General features: G+C 42.4%; 1 protein-coding gene across 1 annotated transcript in view; it reads right to left on the reverse strand.

Annotated features, from left to right (window-relative positions):
- The window catches only part of HERC2 (HECT and RLD domain containing E3 ubiquitin protein ligase 2), a 211465-nt gene that overhangs the window by 61544 nt on the left and 129709 nt on the right, over positions 1-20212 (reverse strand). The window contains exons 48-60 of the mRNA XM_017508492.2: positions 19717-19885; positions 19494-19619; positions 17893-18001; positions 17647-17786; positions 13705-13895; positions 12888-12993; positions 12715-12806; positions 9119-9294; positions 4713-4824; positions 2499-2580; positions 2247-2390; positions 877-967; positions 111-288 (exon numbers count right to left, since the gene is read on the reverse strand). Of these exons, the coding sequence (XP_017363981.1) occupies positions 111-288; positions 877-967; positions 2247-2390; positions 2499-2580; positions 4713-4824; positions 9119-9294; positions 12715-12806; positions 12888-12993; positions 13705-13895; positions 17647-17786; positions 17893-18001; positions 19494-19619; positions 19717-19885 (1716 nt within the window). The remainder of the gene's footprint in view (positions 1-110; positions 289-876; positions 968-2246; positions 2391-2498; positions 2581-4712; positions 4825-9118; positions 9295-12714; positions 12807-12887; positions 12994-13704; positions 13896-17646; positions 17787-17892; positions 18002-19493; positions 19620-19716; positions 19886-20212) is intronic.

A 20212-nucleotide genomic window follows, 5' to 3' on the forward strand; every position in this document is an offset into this window, starting at 1 on the left:
AAGCCAACCATGCACATGTCTTTACGAATTTTCCCAGACTTGAAGCTTATTTTCTCTTGAAATCTTCAGATGGTAAGCTTTCTGTAAGCAACAAAAATGCATATAATCACCATTTTGGGCTTTAGCTGTGTCGTATTATCCCCATGTCCCAGCCGGCCATACTCGCCGAGGCCCCAGGTGTACAGTTCCCCACTGGACGTGAGGGCCGCGCTGTGTGAGCTCCCACAGGCGATGTCCCGGATACGCTTGGTTTTCAGGGCCTCGATCAGCCTTGGCTTGTCACAGTTCCTACAACAAGATGAAATCAGCTTCCTACAGTGAATCCATCCCTTCTTAGAGAAGAAGGAAAAAAGACATCTATACCGATCACATGCAGGCAACACAAGATCCAAGAGAGCAACTATCAAACCTTAAGGCAGAACTAATGAGACCAAAACACAAACAACCAAGTTAAAAAATTTTTAAGATCCATTTCCGCCAGGCGCAGTGGCTCAAGCCTGTAATCCCAGCACTTTGGGAGGCCGAGGCGGGTGGATCACGAGGTCAAGAGATTAAGACCATCCTGGTCAACATGGTGAAACCCCGTCTCTACTAAAAATACAAAACATTAGCGGGGCATGGTGGCGCGTGCCTGTAATCCCAGCTACTCAGCAGGTTGAGGCAGGAGAATTGCCTGAACCCAGGAGGCGGAGGTTGCGGTGAGCCGAGATTGCGCCATTGCACTCCAGCCTGGGTAACAGGAGCGAAACTTGGTCTCAAAAAAAAAAGATCCATTTCCATAAATAACCTATTCTAATTTTCTGCAAAATAACTCTCAAGAGTATCAGTCAGCCACAGTTTCTTACTAGCAAATGAGACTAAAGAAAATACCCTTACATTCTGCTGAAGTGTCCAAGTTTTCCGTCGTCCCCTTCACCCCACGAAAACACTTTTCCATCGACAGTTAAAGCCGTCGCGTGCCGGCCACCTGCAACATTCACAGACATGCAGACTGCTGAAGGGCAGGGTACAGACAGCCCACAGTATGGCCCCCTATGCTGCCTGGCATATAGCACACACCTGCTGAGTGTGAGCTGAACAAGTGAGTAACTCAACAGGATCAACAGCTGGGTTATCAGGCAAGCTTTCTGGGTGACGTGCTGAACAAATGAACTTTTACTAAACTACAAATTTTAACTCTAGAAAGAATTTGCAAAGAGGCAGAATAATACTGATCATTAATGGGGTTCCTATCATGTTAAATACATAAAAAACCAAAATTTAGATGAAAAAAGTAAAACTAATTTGTGATTAGGTAAAATGTAAAAATAGTGTCAATTTAAGCTTTTGAGAAACACATCTCAAAAGTGAAAGTATTTAATCATTTGCAATGAATGCATTATACCTACTCTTCCAAAAACACATCAGCTTATGCTCTTTCCCCAGCAAGGAATATTCTCAAAGTCCATACAACCCGCCTGAGGATTAAAGGCATGACCACTCCTCTACACGGAGTTCCTGCCAACTCCTGGGTTCTGAGAACATCACAGCAGATTCATTCGCCCTTCTTCCTCACCAACAGAACCCCTATGTTACCAGGGTGACAATGTGCTCCGCTGAACACCGCTTCCCAGCCGCCTCGGCCCCAGGAGATGGTGCCTGAAATGAGGGGGGCTTCGGAGGGGCTCTGGAGAGGGGCTTGGGCAGGAGGGCACGCTGAGTGCTGCTTGCCTCTTCTGCCAGGCCTGGGCCTGGACTCTGGGGGCCAAAGCTAGTCTAAGACCATCTTCCCACAAAGGACACAGCCCAGCTGAATGGACTCTGACCCCACCTCAGGACTTTTCCAAAGGAGAAAAGTAAAACTCTATATTGCTTAAGCCACTATCATTTGGATTTCCTGTTTTGCAGGTTACACCAGGCCCCATTCAGCACAGGCCTGAACTGAGCTTTGTGTCTGATTTGGTTTTGTTCTTTGGAAGCCTAGCACAGTGCTTCCACAATAAACGCTCCCTGCACTGAAAGGGTGGTTTTTCTTAAGGGAATTTTCTCATCTCTTGGGTTCATAGATACTTTTGAAAACCTGAAGAAATTATAGACTCTTCCTCAGAAAAGCAGCCTGCTTTCAGGCAAAAAACTTTAATTAGCAGCAATAATTAAATTCTAGACCACCTACAGATTTACACTATCCAATTTTTATTCCTACTGAGTAAAAACTTGAAAAAGAATGTGAGGACACCAATGAGGGCCTGCTGGTGCTCGGCACGTACCTGAGTGAACGGCCACCTTCTTGACCATGTAGCTGCTGAGGGCTGTGATCTGCCGTGGGATGGGCACCGTCCCGCTGGAAAGGCCCAGCCCCAGCCGGCCATTCGTGGCTTCTCCACAGGCATACACCTTCCCTTCCACAGTCACTGCAAGGAAAGACAGCCAAGAGAGGACTCACTTTTCACAACAGTAAAACCTTTTTTTTTTGGTGCCAAGTGTAATTTAAAAATTTTTTAATATTAGAATAATCATACCTGCAAACAAACTTTTAGAACCACCAGCCACCTGTACCACATTCAAAGCAGACAGCGTCTCAGAGAACGAAGGAACCTTTATCTAGAACAGGATTTTTTTAAGAAAAAAAATTTTTACTTGCATGTTTCAAATTGTAAGTTACCTTATCATATGACACAAGGAATGACAGTCGCACACCGCGTACCATTTCACTCCACAACAGGCTACGCAGACAACGGCAGTCCCATTCCAACACAACAGAGCTGAAAGCTCCTTACTGCCCAGTGATGAGCTGGCCATGACGGCGTCACAGCGCAACCTATTCCTCACGTGTCTGTGGTAATGCGATGGATATGAACAATCCCTAACGCCTGTTAATATCACAGATGACTGCTGCTGGACTATTCGTTCACCACCCTGCACTTTCTATCATTCTGTCAGAGTGTATTCCTTCTGCTTTTTATTTTCTGACTGTAAGACAGCCTGAGGCCGATGCTTTAGGAGGGATTCTGTCGCAGGAAAGGACAGCCAGCACCCAGGTGTTACTGCCCCAAAGACCTTTCAGTGGGACAAGGTGTGGGCATGAAAGACAGTGACCGTGATGACCCCAGCTAGGCTAATGTATGTGTCTGGGTCTTAGTTTCAACAAAAAAGTTTAAAAAGTAAAACAATAAATGTTAGAAGAAAGCTTACAGCATAAGAATGTAAAGAAAACATTTTTGTACAGAGATGTATAATGTGTTTGTGTTTCAAGCTAAGTGTTACTATAAGTCAAAAAGTTTTTGAAAAGTGAAAGTTCATAAAGTGAAGTTACAAATTATTTATTATTGGAGAGAGAAAAATAGATGAAGCATATAGTGTTTCTAAAGTCTACAGTAATGCGCAGGAATGCCCTGTGCCTTCATATTCACTCACTCACTCACTGACTCACCCAGAGCAACCTCCAATCTTCATGCTCAGTGTCCTATGCAGGTGTTCCATCGCTCATCTTTTACACTGTATTTTTACACTACCTTTTCTATGTTTAAATACACAAATGCCGTTGAATTACAACTGCCTTCCATATTCAATACAGTAACATCTTGTAGCCTAGGACCAACAGGCTACACCACATAGCTGAAGTGTGTAGTAGGCTACACCACCTACGTTTGTGTTAAGTATACTCTATCACGTTCCAACAATGACAAAATCACCCGACCATAGCTTTCTCAGAATGTATCCCCATCATTAGGTAATGCATGACTGTACTGCTAGTATGTATGGTTATATTAACCAAAAGCGTTGGTTATCTCTTAGATATTCACACTAAAGTATGTTAAGAATGAAATGATACACTGTGATTTACTTTAAACCAGAGTTGGGGGTATGGGAGGATAAGGACAGAAAAACATAGGCAGCTGCTGGTGACTATGGAAGCTGGTACCAGGGACATGAGGGTTCATGATGCCACTCGCTCTATTTGGGGCATCTGAACATTTCCATAACAGAAGCTGAAAAACAAAATACAGTTGGTCCTCTGTATCCATGAATGCTACCACCCACGGGCTGAAAATGCTTTTTATTGCATCTGCACTAAATGCGTACAGACATTTTGTTGCCATTATTCCCTAAACAATGTAATATAACACTACTGACGTACCATTTACATTGTATCAGGTATTCTGACTAATCTGGAGGGGATATAAAGCATGTGGGAGGGTGTGCACAGGTTATGTGCAAACACTACACTGTTTTACATCAGGGACTTGGGCATCCACAGATCTTGGTATCCACAGGAAGTCCTGGAACCAATCTCTCTCTGCGCAAGCTACTTCACCCTGAAGAATCTCAGGCGTGAAGCGCCGGGGGACAGGACCACAACCTGCTCATATGTGTGCCACTGTGGCCTTTTTACACATGATTTTGTGATAATCAAAAGAATTTACTGTAGCTGGAGGGAAGGTACATCTATTGATAGTCTGTAATTTTCATCTGTGCACTTGTGAAATCTTTTCAAAAGTTTATTTTCTAGTTCACAAGACTATAATAAGACAATTATACCTAAAGTGCAATTTTTCAAGGAGAGAGACTTCTCAGAAACTAAATTTGATCATGTATGTTAGATTGTGTCAAGAAACAGTTTCAAAATGTTGATTTAAAACACAACATACATAGAGTAAAGTTATTACAAAACTTCACAAGGTGTGGGTGCTGCTGAGCGCCCTGCCCTGCTGGTCTCAGGAGGCACGCCATACCTTGGAGCCTTTCAGCCCACCCAGCTGGTCCTTGTCATTCAGGCCCCACACAAACACTTTGGTTCTTATCGCAGCTGTTGATTCCAGCCCTGTAGTCTTCTTTCTAATGAGGCTAACCAAAGGGCGGTGGGGGGGGACAGAAATAGAGATTATTCAGCATCAAACATTTTAAAAATAAACAGAAAAGCAACCTCAAGCACTCGAGGTTTTATGGTTACTTTCAGAAACTCTTAAAATTTTCTAGGTACCACCATGCTACCTTTTAATACCAGCACTTACTTTCAGCTCTTATTTCTGATGGAAAAGGATGGCACACTAGGCATTCTCTTTCATCTTAAATACCAACTTGAACATGGGTGGGAATCGTTCCAAGTCAGGGACGCAGGTGCACAGCTCCTGCAGACGGCACTGGAGCGACACTGAGGAACATTCCCAGGAGCCACACCGCAACTGGCCTTGCGGCAATGTCCCTAAACCCAGACACCTGTTTGGCCAATTATATTCCCACAGAAAGAATAAAATTGACATGGCCACACAACCATGCAGATACTTCAGTACAGACACATGTCCTGATGTAAAATGCGTCTCTTCCTTTACACCCTCTGCCCAGGACACCTGCCAGAAGCACCTCATCACTAGCCAGCTGGGCTAAAAGTCCTCAACTCCTGTCCTTCCCAGAGGGCTTGCTCCTTCCACCTTGCTCATCTATCTCCTGACCTGCCCTCAACAGGTTAGGAATTTTATTTATTTTTTCTTTGTTTTGAGACAGGGTCATGCTCTATCACTCAGGCTGGAATACTGTGGCACAATCACAGTTCACTGTAGCTTCAACCTCCCAAGCTCAAGCGATCCTCCCACCTCAACCTCCCAAACAGCTGGGACTATAGGCATGCACCACCATACCCAACTAATTTTTGCATTTTTTTGTACAGATGGGGTATCACTGTATCACCGAGGCTGGTCTTGAGCTCCTGGGCTCACGCGATCCTCCCCCCTTGGCCTCCTAAAGTGCTGGGATTACAGGTGGAAGCCACCACAACCAGCAGGTTAGAAGTTTTATCAACAGCATCCAAAACACTCCAATTCCTCCAACTTGAGAAAAGTACACAGGACACTGTTAGGTTTTCTTGGTTGACGGTCTGATGCCAGCTGCCCAGGAACTGCTTCTTTTGTGTTTGCGGTTTTCACTTTTTTGTTTGTTTTTGCTCTGTTTTTATAAGCTAGGATAGATGCCCAAAGGCACCAGAGACTAGCTTCTGTCTAGATAGTTATCACACTTTTTTCACACTTTACATGCTAATATATATTTACTTTAAAGGTTCAAAGTTCCATGTTTTGGAATAGAAGTGAAGAATTCCTTCATCTGATACCAGGCACAGGTGGGCAAGCATATGCACAAAATATTGAAATATCTTGTGACACATTTTTACTTAAAAATATGTATGGGGTGTAATCCCAGCACTGTGGGAGGCCGAGGCGGGTGGATCACGAGGTCAAGAGATCGAGACCATCCTGGTCAACATGGTGAAACCCCGTCTCTACTAAAAGTACAAAAAATCAGCTGGGCATGGTGGCGCATACCTGTAATCCCAGCTACTCAGGAGGCTGAGGCAGGAGAATTGCCTGAACCCAGGAGGCGGAGGTTGCGGTGAGCCGAGATCGCGCCATTGCACTCCAGCCTGGGTAACATGAGTGAAACTCCATCTCAAAAAAAAAAAAAAAAAAAAAAAATGTATGAGGGCCATGTATGGTGGCTCACACCTATAATCCCAGCACTTTGTGAGGCCACAGCAGGCAGATCCCTTGAGCCCAGGAGTTGGAGACCAGCCTGGGTAACATAGTAAAATCCAGTCTCTACAAAAAAAATACAAAAAATTAGCCAGGTGTAGTAGCACACACCTGTAATCCTAGCTACTTGGGAGGCTGAGGTGGGAGAATCACTTGAGCCTGGGAGGTGGAGGCTGCAGTGAGCTGAGATCATATCACTGCACTCCAAACTGGGCAACAGAGCAAGACCCCTATCTCAAAATATATACATATATTTCCTATACATCTGTGTGTTTCTGTATGCATAAACATGTATGTGTGTGTGTGTGTGTGTGTATGTATGTGTGTATATATATATATATATATATATACACACACACACACACATATATATATGAGGAACCAGGACTGACACTCAAGATACTTAATGTCTGGTACCATGTAAGTATCAATTAGTCAGAGTAGAGGCCAGCTGTACATGGTCAACATGGGAACATCCCACTGGGTGCCAGCCCTGTAGGAGACTGCCTGGGCCATTCACTCAACCCGAAGTTACTGGCCAATTAATGAGATATTACCAGAAAAAAAAATTATATTCAAATATCTAGCTTTTCTTTTGACAATACATTCAATTACATAAAAATTTTATCAATGAGTAAAGCTCAAAACATTTTTGGCTATTCCACATATACATGTATTAATAATTTTATTTGCCCAATTCATTTTAGCAGCTAGTAAGAAAATGCTTATCCCAATGACTTCCTTATTTAAGTGAACTAGTATTTTCCCTCTTTAATTAATATATATAGATGCAATCAGTTTGAACTATAGCATATAACATATATTCTAGATAAGGCAATGTTATAGATACTATTTTCTTTTCAACTTCTACACAAAGGTTCTGAAATAAAACAGGACAGAATCCAAAGCCAAGATGACAGAGCCCTAGAATAACCTGACTGATTACCAGAGTTGCTACCCGCTTCGGTCCATATAATGTGCTCAACAGCAGCACAGGGCAGTGCTCCATCATCTCCTTATGTCACACACTGCAAAGCACTTGAACACAGGGCATGTCGTCAACAGAGTTCAGCCAGCACTGGCGGCTTGCCTCCTATGCCTGTCTGCAGGGCCCAGGTCACAATAGCAATCCAAAGCGCCTTGGGAATGTTAACTACATATCCATTTATTTTGCATGCCCTTTGACTTAGCAATTTCACTTTCAGCAATTTATCTAGGAAAATACAACAGATATGAGGACACTGACTGTCCTCCATTGTTGTTATCCATTATTATCCACTGTTTGCTGCCAGGATGGTAAACAAGGCTTAGAGCAGCCCCCGCACATGCAAGTTCCAGATACATGCCCTGGGAAATGCTCAAGCACGCAAAACCTCAGCAGACACCATGCTTCTCCCCCGGGATGCTGTTTTCCCGACCAGAAACGCCCTTGCTGCCCACTTGGTTTCGATAATTCTGCCTTCTGTATATGTAGGGCCTGGGGAAGTTCTCCTTGTCCTGACAGATCAATGCTCCACTGCAGACTCTCAAGGCTGCATGAACTTCCTCCTGCCTCTTACCAAAGCCGTCACATCACACTGATGCATGTGAGTTTGTCTTGTTTTATTTTGCATCTTTGCCACAGTATTGCCAGCATACATAACTGGGAATCACCCACAGTTGGTGTTCAAAAGATGTTGAATGAATAAATACAACAACAGTCATCATCACAGTGCTCATACAAAATAAGAAACTGAGTAAATGAGAACAGTCATAAGACAAAATACTGCGCTCAAAAATTACAGAAGATGATTTAATCATATGGGAGTTCTAGAGATGGACAATAGTGGTGGTTGCACAAAAATGTGAATGTACTTAATGCCAATGAACTGTACACTTAGAATAGTAACCAATATATGTATTTCACTATAATAAAAAATAAATAGAGCCGGGCATGGTGGCTCATGCCTGTAATCCCAGCACTTCAGGAGGATCATGCAGTCAAGAGATCGAGACCATCCTGGCCAACATGGTGAAACCCCATCTCCACTAAAAATACAAAAATTAGCTGGGCATGGTAGTGTGCACCTATAGTCCCAGCTACTCAGGAGGCTAAGGCAGGAGAATCGCTTGAACCGAGGAGGCAGAGGTCGCAGTGAGCCAAAACTGCACCACTGCACTCTAGCCTGATGACAGAGACAGACTTCGTCTCAAAGAATAAATTTGGAGCAAGACTCTGTCTCAATAGACAGACAGACAGATTTTTTTAAAGTTAATGATAAAATACTTAGGAAAAAGAGCTTTAAAATATACCATATAATTTCCGTAGGAAAATACATTTAGGAACAGAGAAAAAGGAAAACTACAGAGGTATATACCAAAATAGTACCAGTGACATTTCAGGTAGAAGTATTAAACATTTTCATTTCCCTCTTTTGATGGTGTTTTTCTAAATATGTGTCACTACATTAAATACTTTCTTTAAAAAAAAAAGTATAATTTTTGAAAACTATTAAAATGTACCATTCTTGTGGACATAAAACGGCTCTCAGTATGAGACACACTCTAATTGAGCGAGGATCTGGTCAGGTGAAGGCAGGTAAGTGAGCACCTGTAACAAACAGCTCAACGGCTCTCACCTTCCACTGCTGCCTTTCTCATCCTCCTCCTCTTCATTATCTGAAGCTAAGAAAGGAACCGCAGCCAAATCTTCCTCCTCTGCACGGATCCGGCCCAGCAGGATGAGACCATGGATTTTACAATCGATCCCTGAGCTCCTGCACTGCTTTATGGCAATTTCAATATACCTGTGATACTAGACACAAAAACAGTGATCTACAGACTTTGTGGAAACAAGCGTATTAGACTCTCTAACTGGAGAGCAGGAGGTGTGAGACATGAGCACTGCACACAGTTAGAGCTCCTTTACTTAAGTTCTGGGAATACCACCTGAGTTACTCAAAGGTAATGCTGCCACATTTGAGTAATGTTTACCTTCAAAAGAAGTGATCAACTCATCTACCTAAAGCATGAGATTCTGATTTTCTTCATAAAATTTTTCAATAGGATAACAGCCTTAATGAATGACTGCAACTCTTCTTAGAACTTTCTTGAACCACGATGCCTTAAGAGATTAAATGTCAAGTAGTAACATACCTTTCATCGTTTTTAAAACATATTTGAATATACAAAAATTAGAACAAACAGTACGAAAAACTCCATGACCCAGCTCAACAGTTATTAACATGTGACGAATCTTGTTCAGATATGGATTATCATTAAAAAAATTCCAAGCATTATGTTGTTTCAAAACTTCAGTATTAGCACTGAATTAAGGAGGTTTGGGGGTTTGTTTCGTTTTGTTTTTGAGGCACAATCCCACTTGTTGCCCAGGATGGACTGCAGTGGTGTGATCTTGGCTCATTGCAACCTCCCCCTCCTAGATTCAAGCCATTCTCCCACCTCAGCCTCTGGAGTAGCTGGGACCACAGGCATGTGCCATGACGCCTGGCTAATTTTTTGTATTTTTAGTAGAGACAGGGTTTCATCATGTTGGCCAGTCTGGTCTCGAACTCCTGACCTCTGGTGATCCGTACACCTCAGCCTCCCGAAGTGCTGGGATTGCAGGCGTGAGCCACCACGCCCGGGCAGAATTAAGGAGCTTTTGAAAAACATATCCACATTACTATTATCACAGCACAAACAGTAATTCCCGTATCATCTAATGTGCTACAGTAATCAAACTTTTCTGATCATCTCATGTCATTGTATTGTTGCCTCATTCAAATCAGAACACAAGCAAGACCCAACCTCCTCCCCCTGTTCTGCCTTTGCCATGCATTTAGGGGAGGTGGTCTATTTGTCCTAAAAATGCCCCATACCCCACGTGGCAGACTGCATGCCTGCTGTGGTACTGACAACAACATTCCTCTATCCCTGTACTTCATGTGAACAAAGCGCACACTAACAATTACTTTTTATTGCTGACACTAGACCTGATCACCCTCAGGATCTACCATTCCAGAGGAAATACAGATTGACCGCCACCACAGCGATGCAAAAGCCAAGTTGAGAATACCAAGAATGCTACAGAAAAAAAATTACCCAGTTTCTTTATTTTTTCTTTAGCAAGGAAAAACAACAAGAGAATTAAGACTTCCATGTAGCGTAGAATGCAAACATCACCTGAATCGTGATTCACACAAACCAACTGCAAAAGGTCATTTACAAGATAACTAGACAATCTAGACACTTACTGGATATTACATGACATTAAAGACTCGCTGGGGCAGGGAAATGAGGTGGGAGAGAGTCACACACGACTAGCAAAACATTGATAAATGTTGAAGCTGGGTGGCAGGTCTGTAGGGTTTCCAGCATACTTTCTATTTTTGTTTATTTACGTGTTATAAAATTCCCAGCTGGGCGTGGTGGCTCATGCCTATAATCCCAGCACTTTGGGAGGCTATGGCGGGAAGATCACCTGAGGTCAGGAGTTTGAGACCAGCCTGGCTAACATGTCTCTACTAAAAATATAAAAATTCGCTGGGCAAGGTGGTCGACACCTGTAATCCCAGCTACTTGGGAATCTGAGGCAGGAGAACTGCTTGAACCCAGGCGGCAACAGTTGCAGTGAGCCGAGATCACGCCACTGCACTTGCACGTGGGTGACAGAGCAAGACTCCGTCTCAAAAAAAAGAAAAAAAATTCCCATAACAAACTATTCATACAGCAAAGGCCATGCTTAAGACTCAGCAGCTCCACAGGAATGGTACATTCCAGCTCTCTGGTGGGTTGGGGCATGCAGGCTAGGTCAGGAGTTTTCCATTTACTCACAACACTTCATGTTTCTCATGTACATGACATACACTAAATACCACAGGATAAACCGTTTTGAATTGAAAATTTCTTGGATTAAGTAAAGATATCTTTTATGAATGACAATCTCTGTTGTTGATTTAATTAACTGTAGTTATTTGTTTGGTCAGAGTAAAAAAAATACTCTGAACTATATAACTAAGGCACTCTACAGGATGTATTCTGTTTCAATGCAGTAAGTTACCAGTAAAATGTATTAAAATTCAAGATTTTTTTCAGAAAAATTCAATATTATCTGTCATTTTTATAATCTGCCAATTTCTTCAGTCATTAGCACCATTGGTATTGGCTATAACAAATCAGTCTATTACGAAATACACTGGGCCGACGAGGTTCAATGGCATTCCAGAATAAACGGTGACAACAGTGATTGCATTAGATATTTCAAAGTAGCTAAAAAAGAGGATTTCAAATGTTCTCATCACAAAAAAGTGATAAACATTTGACGTGATATATTATTTAGCATGACTTGATCATTCCACAAAGCATACATGTAATAAAACATGTGTTCTCAAAAAATATATACAAATTATTACAAATTACTGTCAATTAAAACTAAAATAAAACTTCTTAAAAAACGAATGGTAAACTGCGTTTAATAATTTAAAAATAAACTTATCTGTTATAAACTTTAAATGAATACAAAAATCAACTATTTGATATTTTTATATACTGTTATTATAATCAGTCCACGCAAGACAACAGTATAGGCAATACAAACACCTGTCTTAATTTGTCTTATTTTACATATACTTGATGTATTAAAACCATGTTGACATTTTATGTGGAAAGGTTTACTGAAAATTTGAGAGACAGAGAATTGCTCATCTGTAGTGCATGGGTACTGTTTAAAAGAATCTTCACGGATTCTCTCAACCTTTTCCAGAGATAAACTTAGATTCATTTTGAAAGTTGCCTTATTACCAAAAAACTGCCACTCCATGACCAGTTCAGCCCTTGATGCCAACAGGTGTGATAACAAAAAACTAACGTCAGCATCACCTACATGGTCAGAAAAACCACCAGAAACTAAGAGGGATTTCATGAAAACAACAGGGTGCAGATGCAAACGGTAACCTGAGATGCCTGATGACAACCCTGCTGGGAGCACCTACCGAGTAAACCTCTGCTACCAAAGGGAGTGGGGATGAAATCTGTTTCCTCTCCAAGCTGATCTGACAAGCAGCAAATTCAAGTTGTGTAAAATAAGTTCTATCTTTTAAAGTGTCCAATTTTAAAACAGATACAACCAATTCTAAGGGGGGGAAACTGGGCTCAATCCTAGTATAGAAATGGCCCAGTCAGCTCCCTTGTCATCTGCAAATCATCCAAATGGAACACTACCATTGCTACTTACCTCTGTGCAGTCATTCAGGAGGGGCACTGTGGTGTCAGAAGGGTTAATATTGATTGTCTTTAGTTCAATAAGGTTATTTAAGGAATTTCCACCTAGGAGAAAATGGGTAAAGAATCAAGCAAAGGCATCTTTATGACAGAAGGTACTTTTTTTAGGTAAAGGAACTGAATTACCTGACACCACAACGAGGGATGGCATATAGCTGCTGTCTGCAGGATCTACGATCATTTTTAATCTATGAACAAGAACATCAGGGAAAATCTCCAAACGAATCCAGTGCTTTAAAAAAACAAAAACAAAACCCACGTTTTCAGTTAGCAAAGTTCAGCTACATTCGCTGCTCCAATGGTATCACTGAAGCTTGAATCAACGAGATTTTTCCAGTATAAAATGTGGCATGAGAGAGAATTTCCCCTCACCCTAGCAGCAACAAGAATATTCTCCCCCTTTCTTTGATCGTTAGAGAAAAGTCTCCCTCTAGGCCCCAGGAACAATGTATTTATAGACTCCTGACCGAGGGGGTCCTTTCATACCCACCAAGTGGGTGAGAGAAAACTAGGGTCTCGATGGAGAAAGGCCTGTCCTCAAGTCCGACCTGTGCCCACGAGCCGCACCCACGTCTCCGGGTCATCACGATGGCACTCCAACGTGCAGCACAAATTTGTTAGACTACACTAGAAAAATCTTTAAGGAGAAGCAAACTGAATTCACACATTTTATGCAGGAGAGGAGGAAAAACATCCTGACCACATCCGCTATCCAGCGGCCAGTTAGATACAGTCTGTTCCTCACACTGTTTAAAATCTCGGACAATCAAGCTGGATGGTGCGTAACTCTGTGACTTTGAAATCACTTAAAATTAAAGCATAAAATGAGTACTGACAGGTGGTATCAACAAAACTTTGCCGGCTGCTCAAAGTTGATTTTGAAAACGTATGACGCAAAACCATGTGAGAGGAAGTGCCTGCGGCCAGCCCCGGCGCACACTACCTTTCCCTGCGACCCCGAGGACTGCCAGCAGGGCTCGCTGCCATCGATGAGACGGGACGCCTGGTTCACAGAGGACGACACGTTGAGGCTCTTCACCATGCGGGACCAGCTGTCCAGCAGCATGCCTGGCTGGCTGCTGTGGCAACGCTTCAGCTGTTTTCCAGAACGGCCACAAAATACCGCAGACTGACCTATTTCATGATGGTCAAAAAGAGAGTTAACCCTTGCTGAACTGGGGAGAAACCCCATGATCAGGCAGTCAAGAATATTACACCATGAGGAGCTTCAAACTGAAAGGAGCCGATAAATGCCACAAACAGCTTCAAAAAGCCTAGTCAAGATACATTACACCAATTTATGAGATGAAGTCCATACAATGCTATGATTTACTCTGCTAAAGTCTCCAAGGTCAGTGACATAAAATCTGTTACTCATACTGTTTAAAATCTCTGACAATAAAATTGAATGACATATAACTCTGTAACTTTGAAATAACTTATAAATTAAAACACAAAATGAGTATTGACAGGTGGTATTTCCAAGTAAATTTTTATTATATTTCCAAACAAGATATAAATAAGCTGTGGGAAAAGTTCAATAACAGCACTCACAACAACCATTCTTATTAAAAATGCTTTTATAAATATAAGGCGAAAAGTAAATTCTAATGTGCTTCCACTTCCATTAATGGCAAATCTAGAACTCAAATGGCATTTTAAAACTTAGCTGGGCATGGTGGTGCACCCTTGCAGTCCCAACTCCTCAGGAGGCTGAGGGAGGAGGATGACTTCAACACAGGAGATTAAGGCTACAGTGAGCTATGATTGTGACACTGCACTGGAGCCTGGTCAATAGACCAAGACTCCGTCTTAAATAAAAATTTTTTTTTAACTTTTGAGCATCACCGGATCCTATCAAGGGAATAAAATAACAACTTACAGGCCAGGGGCAGTGGCTCATGCCTGTAATCCCAATAGTTTGGGAGGCCAAGGCAGATGGATAACCTGAGGTCAGAAGTTCTAGACTACCTGGCCAACATGGTGAAACTCCATCTCTACTAAAAATACAAAAATTAGATGAGTGTGGCCGGGCGCGGTGGCTCAAGCCTGTAATCCCAGCACTTTGGGAGGCCGAGTCGGGTGGATCACGAGGTCAAGAGATCGACACCATCCTGGTCAACATGGTGAAACCCTGTCTCTACTAAAAATACAAAAAATTAACTGGGCATAGTGGCGCATGCCTGTAATCCCAGCTACTCAGGAGGCTGAGGCAGGAGAATTGCCTGAACCCAGGAGGCGGAGGTTGCGGTGAGCCAAGATCGCGCCATTGCACTCCAGCCTGGGCAACATGAGTGACACTCCGTCTCAAAAAAAAAAAAATTAGATGAGTGTGGTGGCAGACACCTGTAATCTCAGCTATTCGGGAGGCTGAAGCAGGAGAATCACTTGAACTGGGGAGGTGAAGGCTGCAGTGAGCCAAGATCATACCATTGCACTTCAGCCTGGTGACAGAGTAAGACTGTCTCACAAAAAAACAAAAAAATTATAGAATGGGATAAAATATTTGTAAATCGCAAATCTAATAGAGGTTTAACATACATAAATAACTCATACAACTTGACATCAAAAATTTTAAAATAGGTGAAGGGCTTTAAAAGACATTTCTGGCCAGGCACAGTGGCTCATGCCTATAATCCCAGCACTTTGGGAGCCCGAGGTGAGTGGATCACCTCAGGTCAGAAGTTCCAGACCAGCCTGGCCAACATGATGAAACCCCTTCTCTACTAAAAATACAAAAATTAGCCGGATGTGGTGGTGGGCTCCTGTAATCCCAGCTACTCAGGAGGCTGAGAGAGGAGAACTGCTTGAATCTGGGAGGCGGAGGTTGCCGTGAGCTGGTATCGCGCCAATGCACTCCAGCATGTGCAACAAGACAAGACTCCGTCTCAGAAAAAAAAGGCATTTTCTCAAAAAGGGTATATAAATGACCAAAACACACATGAAAAGAGGCTCGATGTCACTTGTCATTAGGGAAATTCAAATCAAAATCACAAGATACCACTTCTCACCTGCTAGCACAGTCAAAACCAAAAACAGAAAATAACAAGTATTGATAAGGATGTAAAGAAACTGCAACTCTCAGACATTGCTAGTGGGAATGTAAAATGGTACAGCCACTCTTGAAAACACGACCGGACGAGGAGGCTCATGCCTCTAATCCCAGCTCTCTGGAAGGGCAAAGCAGGTGGTGGATCACCTGAGGTCAGGAGTTCAAGACGAGCCTGATCAACATGGTGAAACCCCATCTCTACTTGAAATAAAATAAAAAAAAAATTAACTGGGCATGGTGGTGCACACCTATGATTCTGATAGCAGAAACAACCCAAATGTCCATTGACAGATAAATTAAATGTTATATAAGCTGGGTGTGGCAGCTCATGCCTGTAATCCCATCACTTTGGGAGGCTGAGGTGGGCAGATCACTTGAGGTCAGGAATTTGAGATCAGTCTGGCCAACATGGTAAAACCCATCTCTACTAAAAACACAAAATTTGCCAGTCAGTGGCTCACGCCTATAATCCCAGCACTCTGGAAGACCAAGGCAGGCGGATCACTTGAGGTCAGGGGTTCAAGACCAGCCTAGCCAACATGGTGAAACCTTGTGCCTATTAAAAATACAAAAATCAGCTGGATGTGGTGGCACGCGCCTGTAACCCCAGCTACTCTGGAGGCTGAGGCAAGAGAATCACTTGAACCCGGGAAGTGGAGGTTGCAGTCAGCCAAGATCATGTCAATGCACTCCAGCCTGGGCGACATAGCGAGACTCTGTCTCAAAAATGAATGAATGAATGAAAATTAGCTGGGCATACTGGTGCAGGCCTACAATCCCAGCTATTCTGTAGGCTGAGACAGGAGAATTGCTTGAACCCAGGAGGCGGAGGCTGCAGGGAGCCGAGATTGCGCCACTGCACTCCAGCTTGAGTGACACAGTGAGACTCCATCTCAAAAAAGAAAAAAAAAGGTGATATATACATATAATGGAATATTATTCAGCCATTAAAAAGAATTAAGTTCTGACACATGCTACAATATGGATGAAGCTTGAAGACATTATGTTAAACACAAAAGAATAAATCTTACATGGTTCCATCTAGATGAGGTATCTGGGGTAGTCAAATTCATTGAGAGCAAAGTTAGATTCAAAGTTCCCAGGGGTAGGGTAGGGGAAACGGGGGGTTAGAATGCTTAATGGGCACGGTTTCTGACGGGAGTGGTGAGAAGTTTGGGTAATAGACAGCTGTGATGGTTGTGCAACACTGTACTTACGGTACTTAATACTCTGAATTACAAACTTAGAAAATAATTAAGTGGTTTTTTTTTTGAGATGGAGTCTCACTATGTCCCCAGGCTGGAATGCAATGGTGCATTCTTGGCTCACTGCAGCCTCCGCCTCTCCAGTTCAAGCAATTCTCCTGCCTTAGCATCCCAAGTAGCTGGGACTATAGGCGTGTGCCACCACACCAACCTCATTTCTGTACTTTTAGTAGAAAGTACAGAACATGGGAGTTTTAAGTTATATATATTTTGCCCCAATGAAAAATATAATAAAAGGTATACAAAAAAACCTCCCCATCTAACCAATTCCAAATGCCACGCAACTAAACACTAACTAGTTTCTCGAGATTCTTTTGTTTCCTTATGGAAATACAAGCAAACAAGCCTAGTTATTCTAATTCTTCCCCAATACCCTATCCCTAATTTTTTAAAAAGCCAGCCAGTCATCAGAGGGCAGGACCATCACTCCGTCTCACTGCACTCACTCTACAGAGCTCGCTGTATACGCACGAACCTTAAAATAACAAATTCCAATACACTGTGGTCCACAGTGACTGTTTCATTAATAACATTTGGTGGAAGAGAGAACACAGACTTTCTGCCATACCTGGTTCATTTATTCTGCCAAATGTGTGCCTGGTATTGTGTTTTTTGGTCTTGAAACACGTTTCACAGAAATCAAAGTCATCACAGTTTCTGCATTTGAATCTGGAGCCATTGATAGGAAACATCTGACAGCCATCACACCTATTTGTAAAACAGCCATTGAGTTAGGAAAGGTCATTTATTAAACCTAATTCAACAGAAAACCATTCACCCCAAAGCAAATCTAGCAATCATAAAAATCACTCACGTAACCCCCGGATGAACACTGGGCACCAACTCCATTTCTGACAGCAAGCCAGTCCAGTGAGACTGCTGGGGAAAGTCGACAATGACATCTTTCCCATTGGCACTGAAAGCTGGGACAGAACAGAGATCGCCTGACACATCTTCACCAATAAAAACCTCGACTTAGAACTGCACCTGGCCACATCATACTACGCGGAGCTATTTTTTCCACAAAGAGCATGTCTTTTAGAGATAGGTACTAAAATACTTATGGATGAAATAACACATGATGTCAGCAACTGGTTTCAAAATAATCACAAGAAAGGAGGATGAATAATTCTGGCCGTGAGGTAACAACTGTTAAAGCCAGCTAACGGACACATGGAGGTTCACTGTAAACTACATTCTTTACTTTTGTATTAGGTTTAAAACAAGAAATTTTGTTTCTTTTTAATTACATCAAGTCAACAATTCCATATAATACCTTTGGTAACTTAGGGAATAAAACCACGTTCATGATGTAAAGATTCCTTTTATCCTTTGATAAGAGCAACGTGTCACTCAAAACAAAGAAGCCAATCTTATTTTTAAAATTTGTCTTGTTCTGATTTGCAAGTACTTTAACCAACTCTTAAGCAAAGAAAAACGCTTAAAGTGAAACATTAAACAATCCATTTGCTCTTATGTAACATGAGAAGCTCTAAGAACCTCTATCCACTGGGGAGCCACCACCAATTGTGGCCATTTTCTAAGAGATTTCATGAAAAGAGAGCCTTCCATAAGGTTCAAACAAACAAACAAAAAAATCTCTTTGTGGCATAAAGAATTCATAAAATTATACGCATTCTTATTTCTCATGCAACTGTTAAAACACACATAGAATGCCTTTCAAAGTGTGCCACAGATTTGATTTGGAATCTCAATAATATCATATTAAATATAACCTGAGAACTGTTTCTCAGGTTCTCAGGGGGGGAAAAAAGAAGAAAGAAAAAGAGAAGGGCAGTCCTGACACTCAAGACCTGGCCTGTTAATGTCAAGTTACGCCATTTCACAGAACCACTGACAGGACACGTTTACAGTACACCAGCATCAGATGAGGCCACTCTGTGACTGATGAATCAAGGCACAACCAAAACCCCTCCTTAACATGTATGATCAAGGTCGAGTCTTATCCGAATCACAAACAACCACAAATTGCCCCATCCTGGTGATATGAATAACTGCTTCCTTACCAAATATGATTTCAGCCTGGCTCCATCTTTCTGCATGCTAGGTAAATTTATTAAGACACGCTACCTTAGAATTACCCCTGCTTCCTCGAACCCTCCCCCAAATATCCAACATAAACTTCATTAGTCCTTGCTCACACCCTCTGATGGAGATACCCATTCCCCAAGGCATGTGTTTCCCTGCACTGCAATGAGTTAATATTAATAAACCTGACTTTTTCACTGCAGGCAAGTTCTTCTATGGTCTTTGGTAGAAGGCACTGTCAATCAAAAGGACACGCTATCTCTTTCTTCACACGTGTTTTCTTTTTGTGCTTGAAAAAGAAATACTGAGTACACGTGCATTAATAAAAAGTTAACGTCAGGAATTTTATTACCCAGATAATATTACCTTTCACAACCCCCACACTCTGGTGAGTCACAGATCCCCATTTGTATTTTGGTGTGGTGACAGAGGTTTTGACCCGCACTTTATCACCAATCTTGATGTGAGAAGAAGAACTTGGTGGAGGATAGCCTACAGATTTCAACAACAAACGCATTATAATCAGCCTTCATTTTTGGGAATTCTGTCTGAAAGAAAAAGCAAAAGTCTGAACAAAGAATGTGCTCACCTATAAGTTCCACATGAATATACCTAACCCAGTAGGTGCCCCCTTTCTGCTGCCAGTCACACTGCACATTGAGGTCATGCAACCCATCTCGGTCCAGCTTGATGACTTTGCCAACGTCACCTTCGCACACTTCTTCATATGTTCGACAGCATCGAACCATCATTCCCACCTACAATTGAAATGAAATTGGACATCCAGTCCATCATGTACCTGGGTGAAACGAGCCGTAAGTAGCATTACTCTATTCTTAATAAAGAATTTCGGCGCAACACGGGGGCTCAGATCTGTAATTCTACCACTCTGGGAGGCCAAGGGGGCAGATCATTTGAGCTCAGGAGTTTGAGACCAACCTGGGTAACATGGTGAAACCCCATCTCTACCAAAAATACAAAAGTTGGCCAGGCATGGTGGCACATGCCTGTGGTCCCAGCTACTCGGGAGACTGCAGTGAGAGGGTTGCTTGAGCCTGGAAGGAGAGGTTACAATGAGCTGAGAT

Source organism: Cebus imitator, unplaced genomic scaffold, assembly GCF_001604975.1.
Source record: "Cebus imitator isolate Cc_AM_T3 unplaced genomic scaffold, Cebus_imitator-1.0 Scaffold392, whole genome shotgun sequence".
In the NCBI taxonomy this organism is placed as follows: domain Eukaryota; kingdom Metazoa; phylum Chordata; class Mammalia; order Primates; family Cebidae; genus Cebus; species Cebus imitator.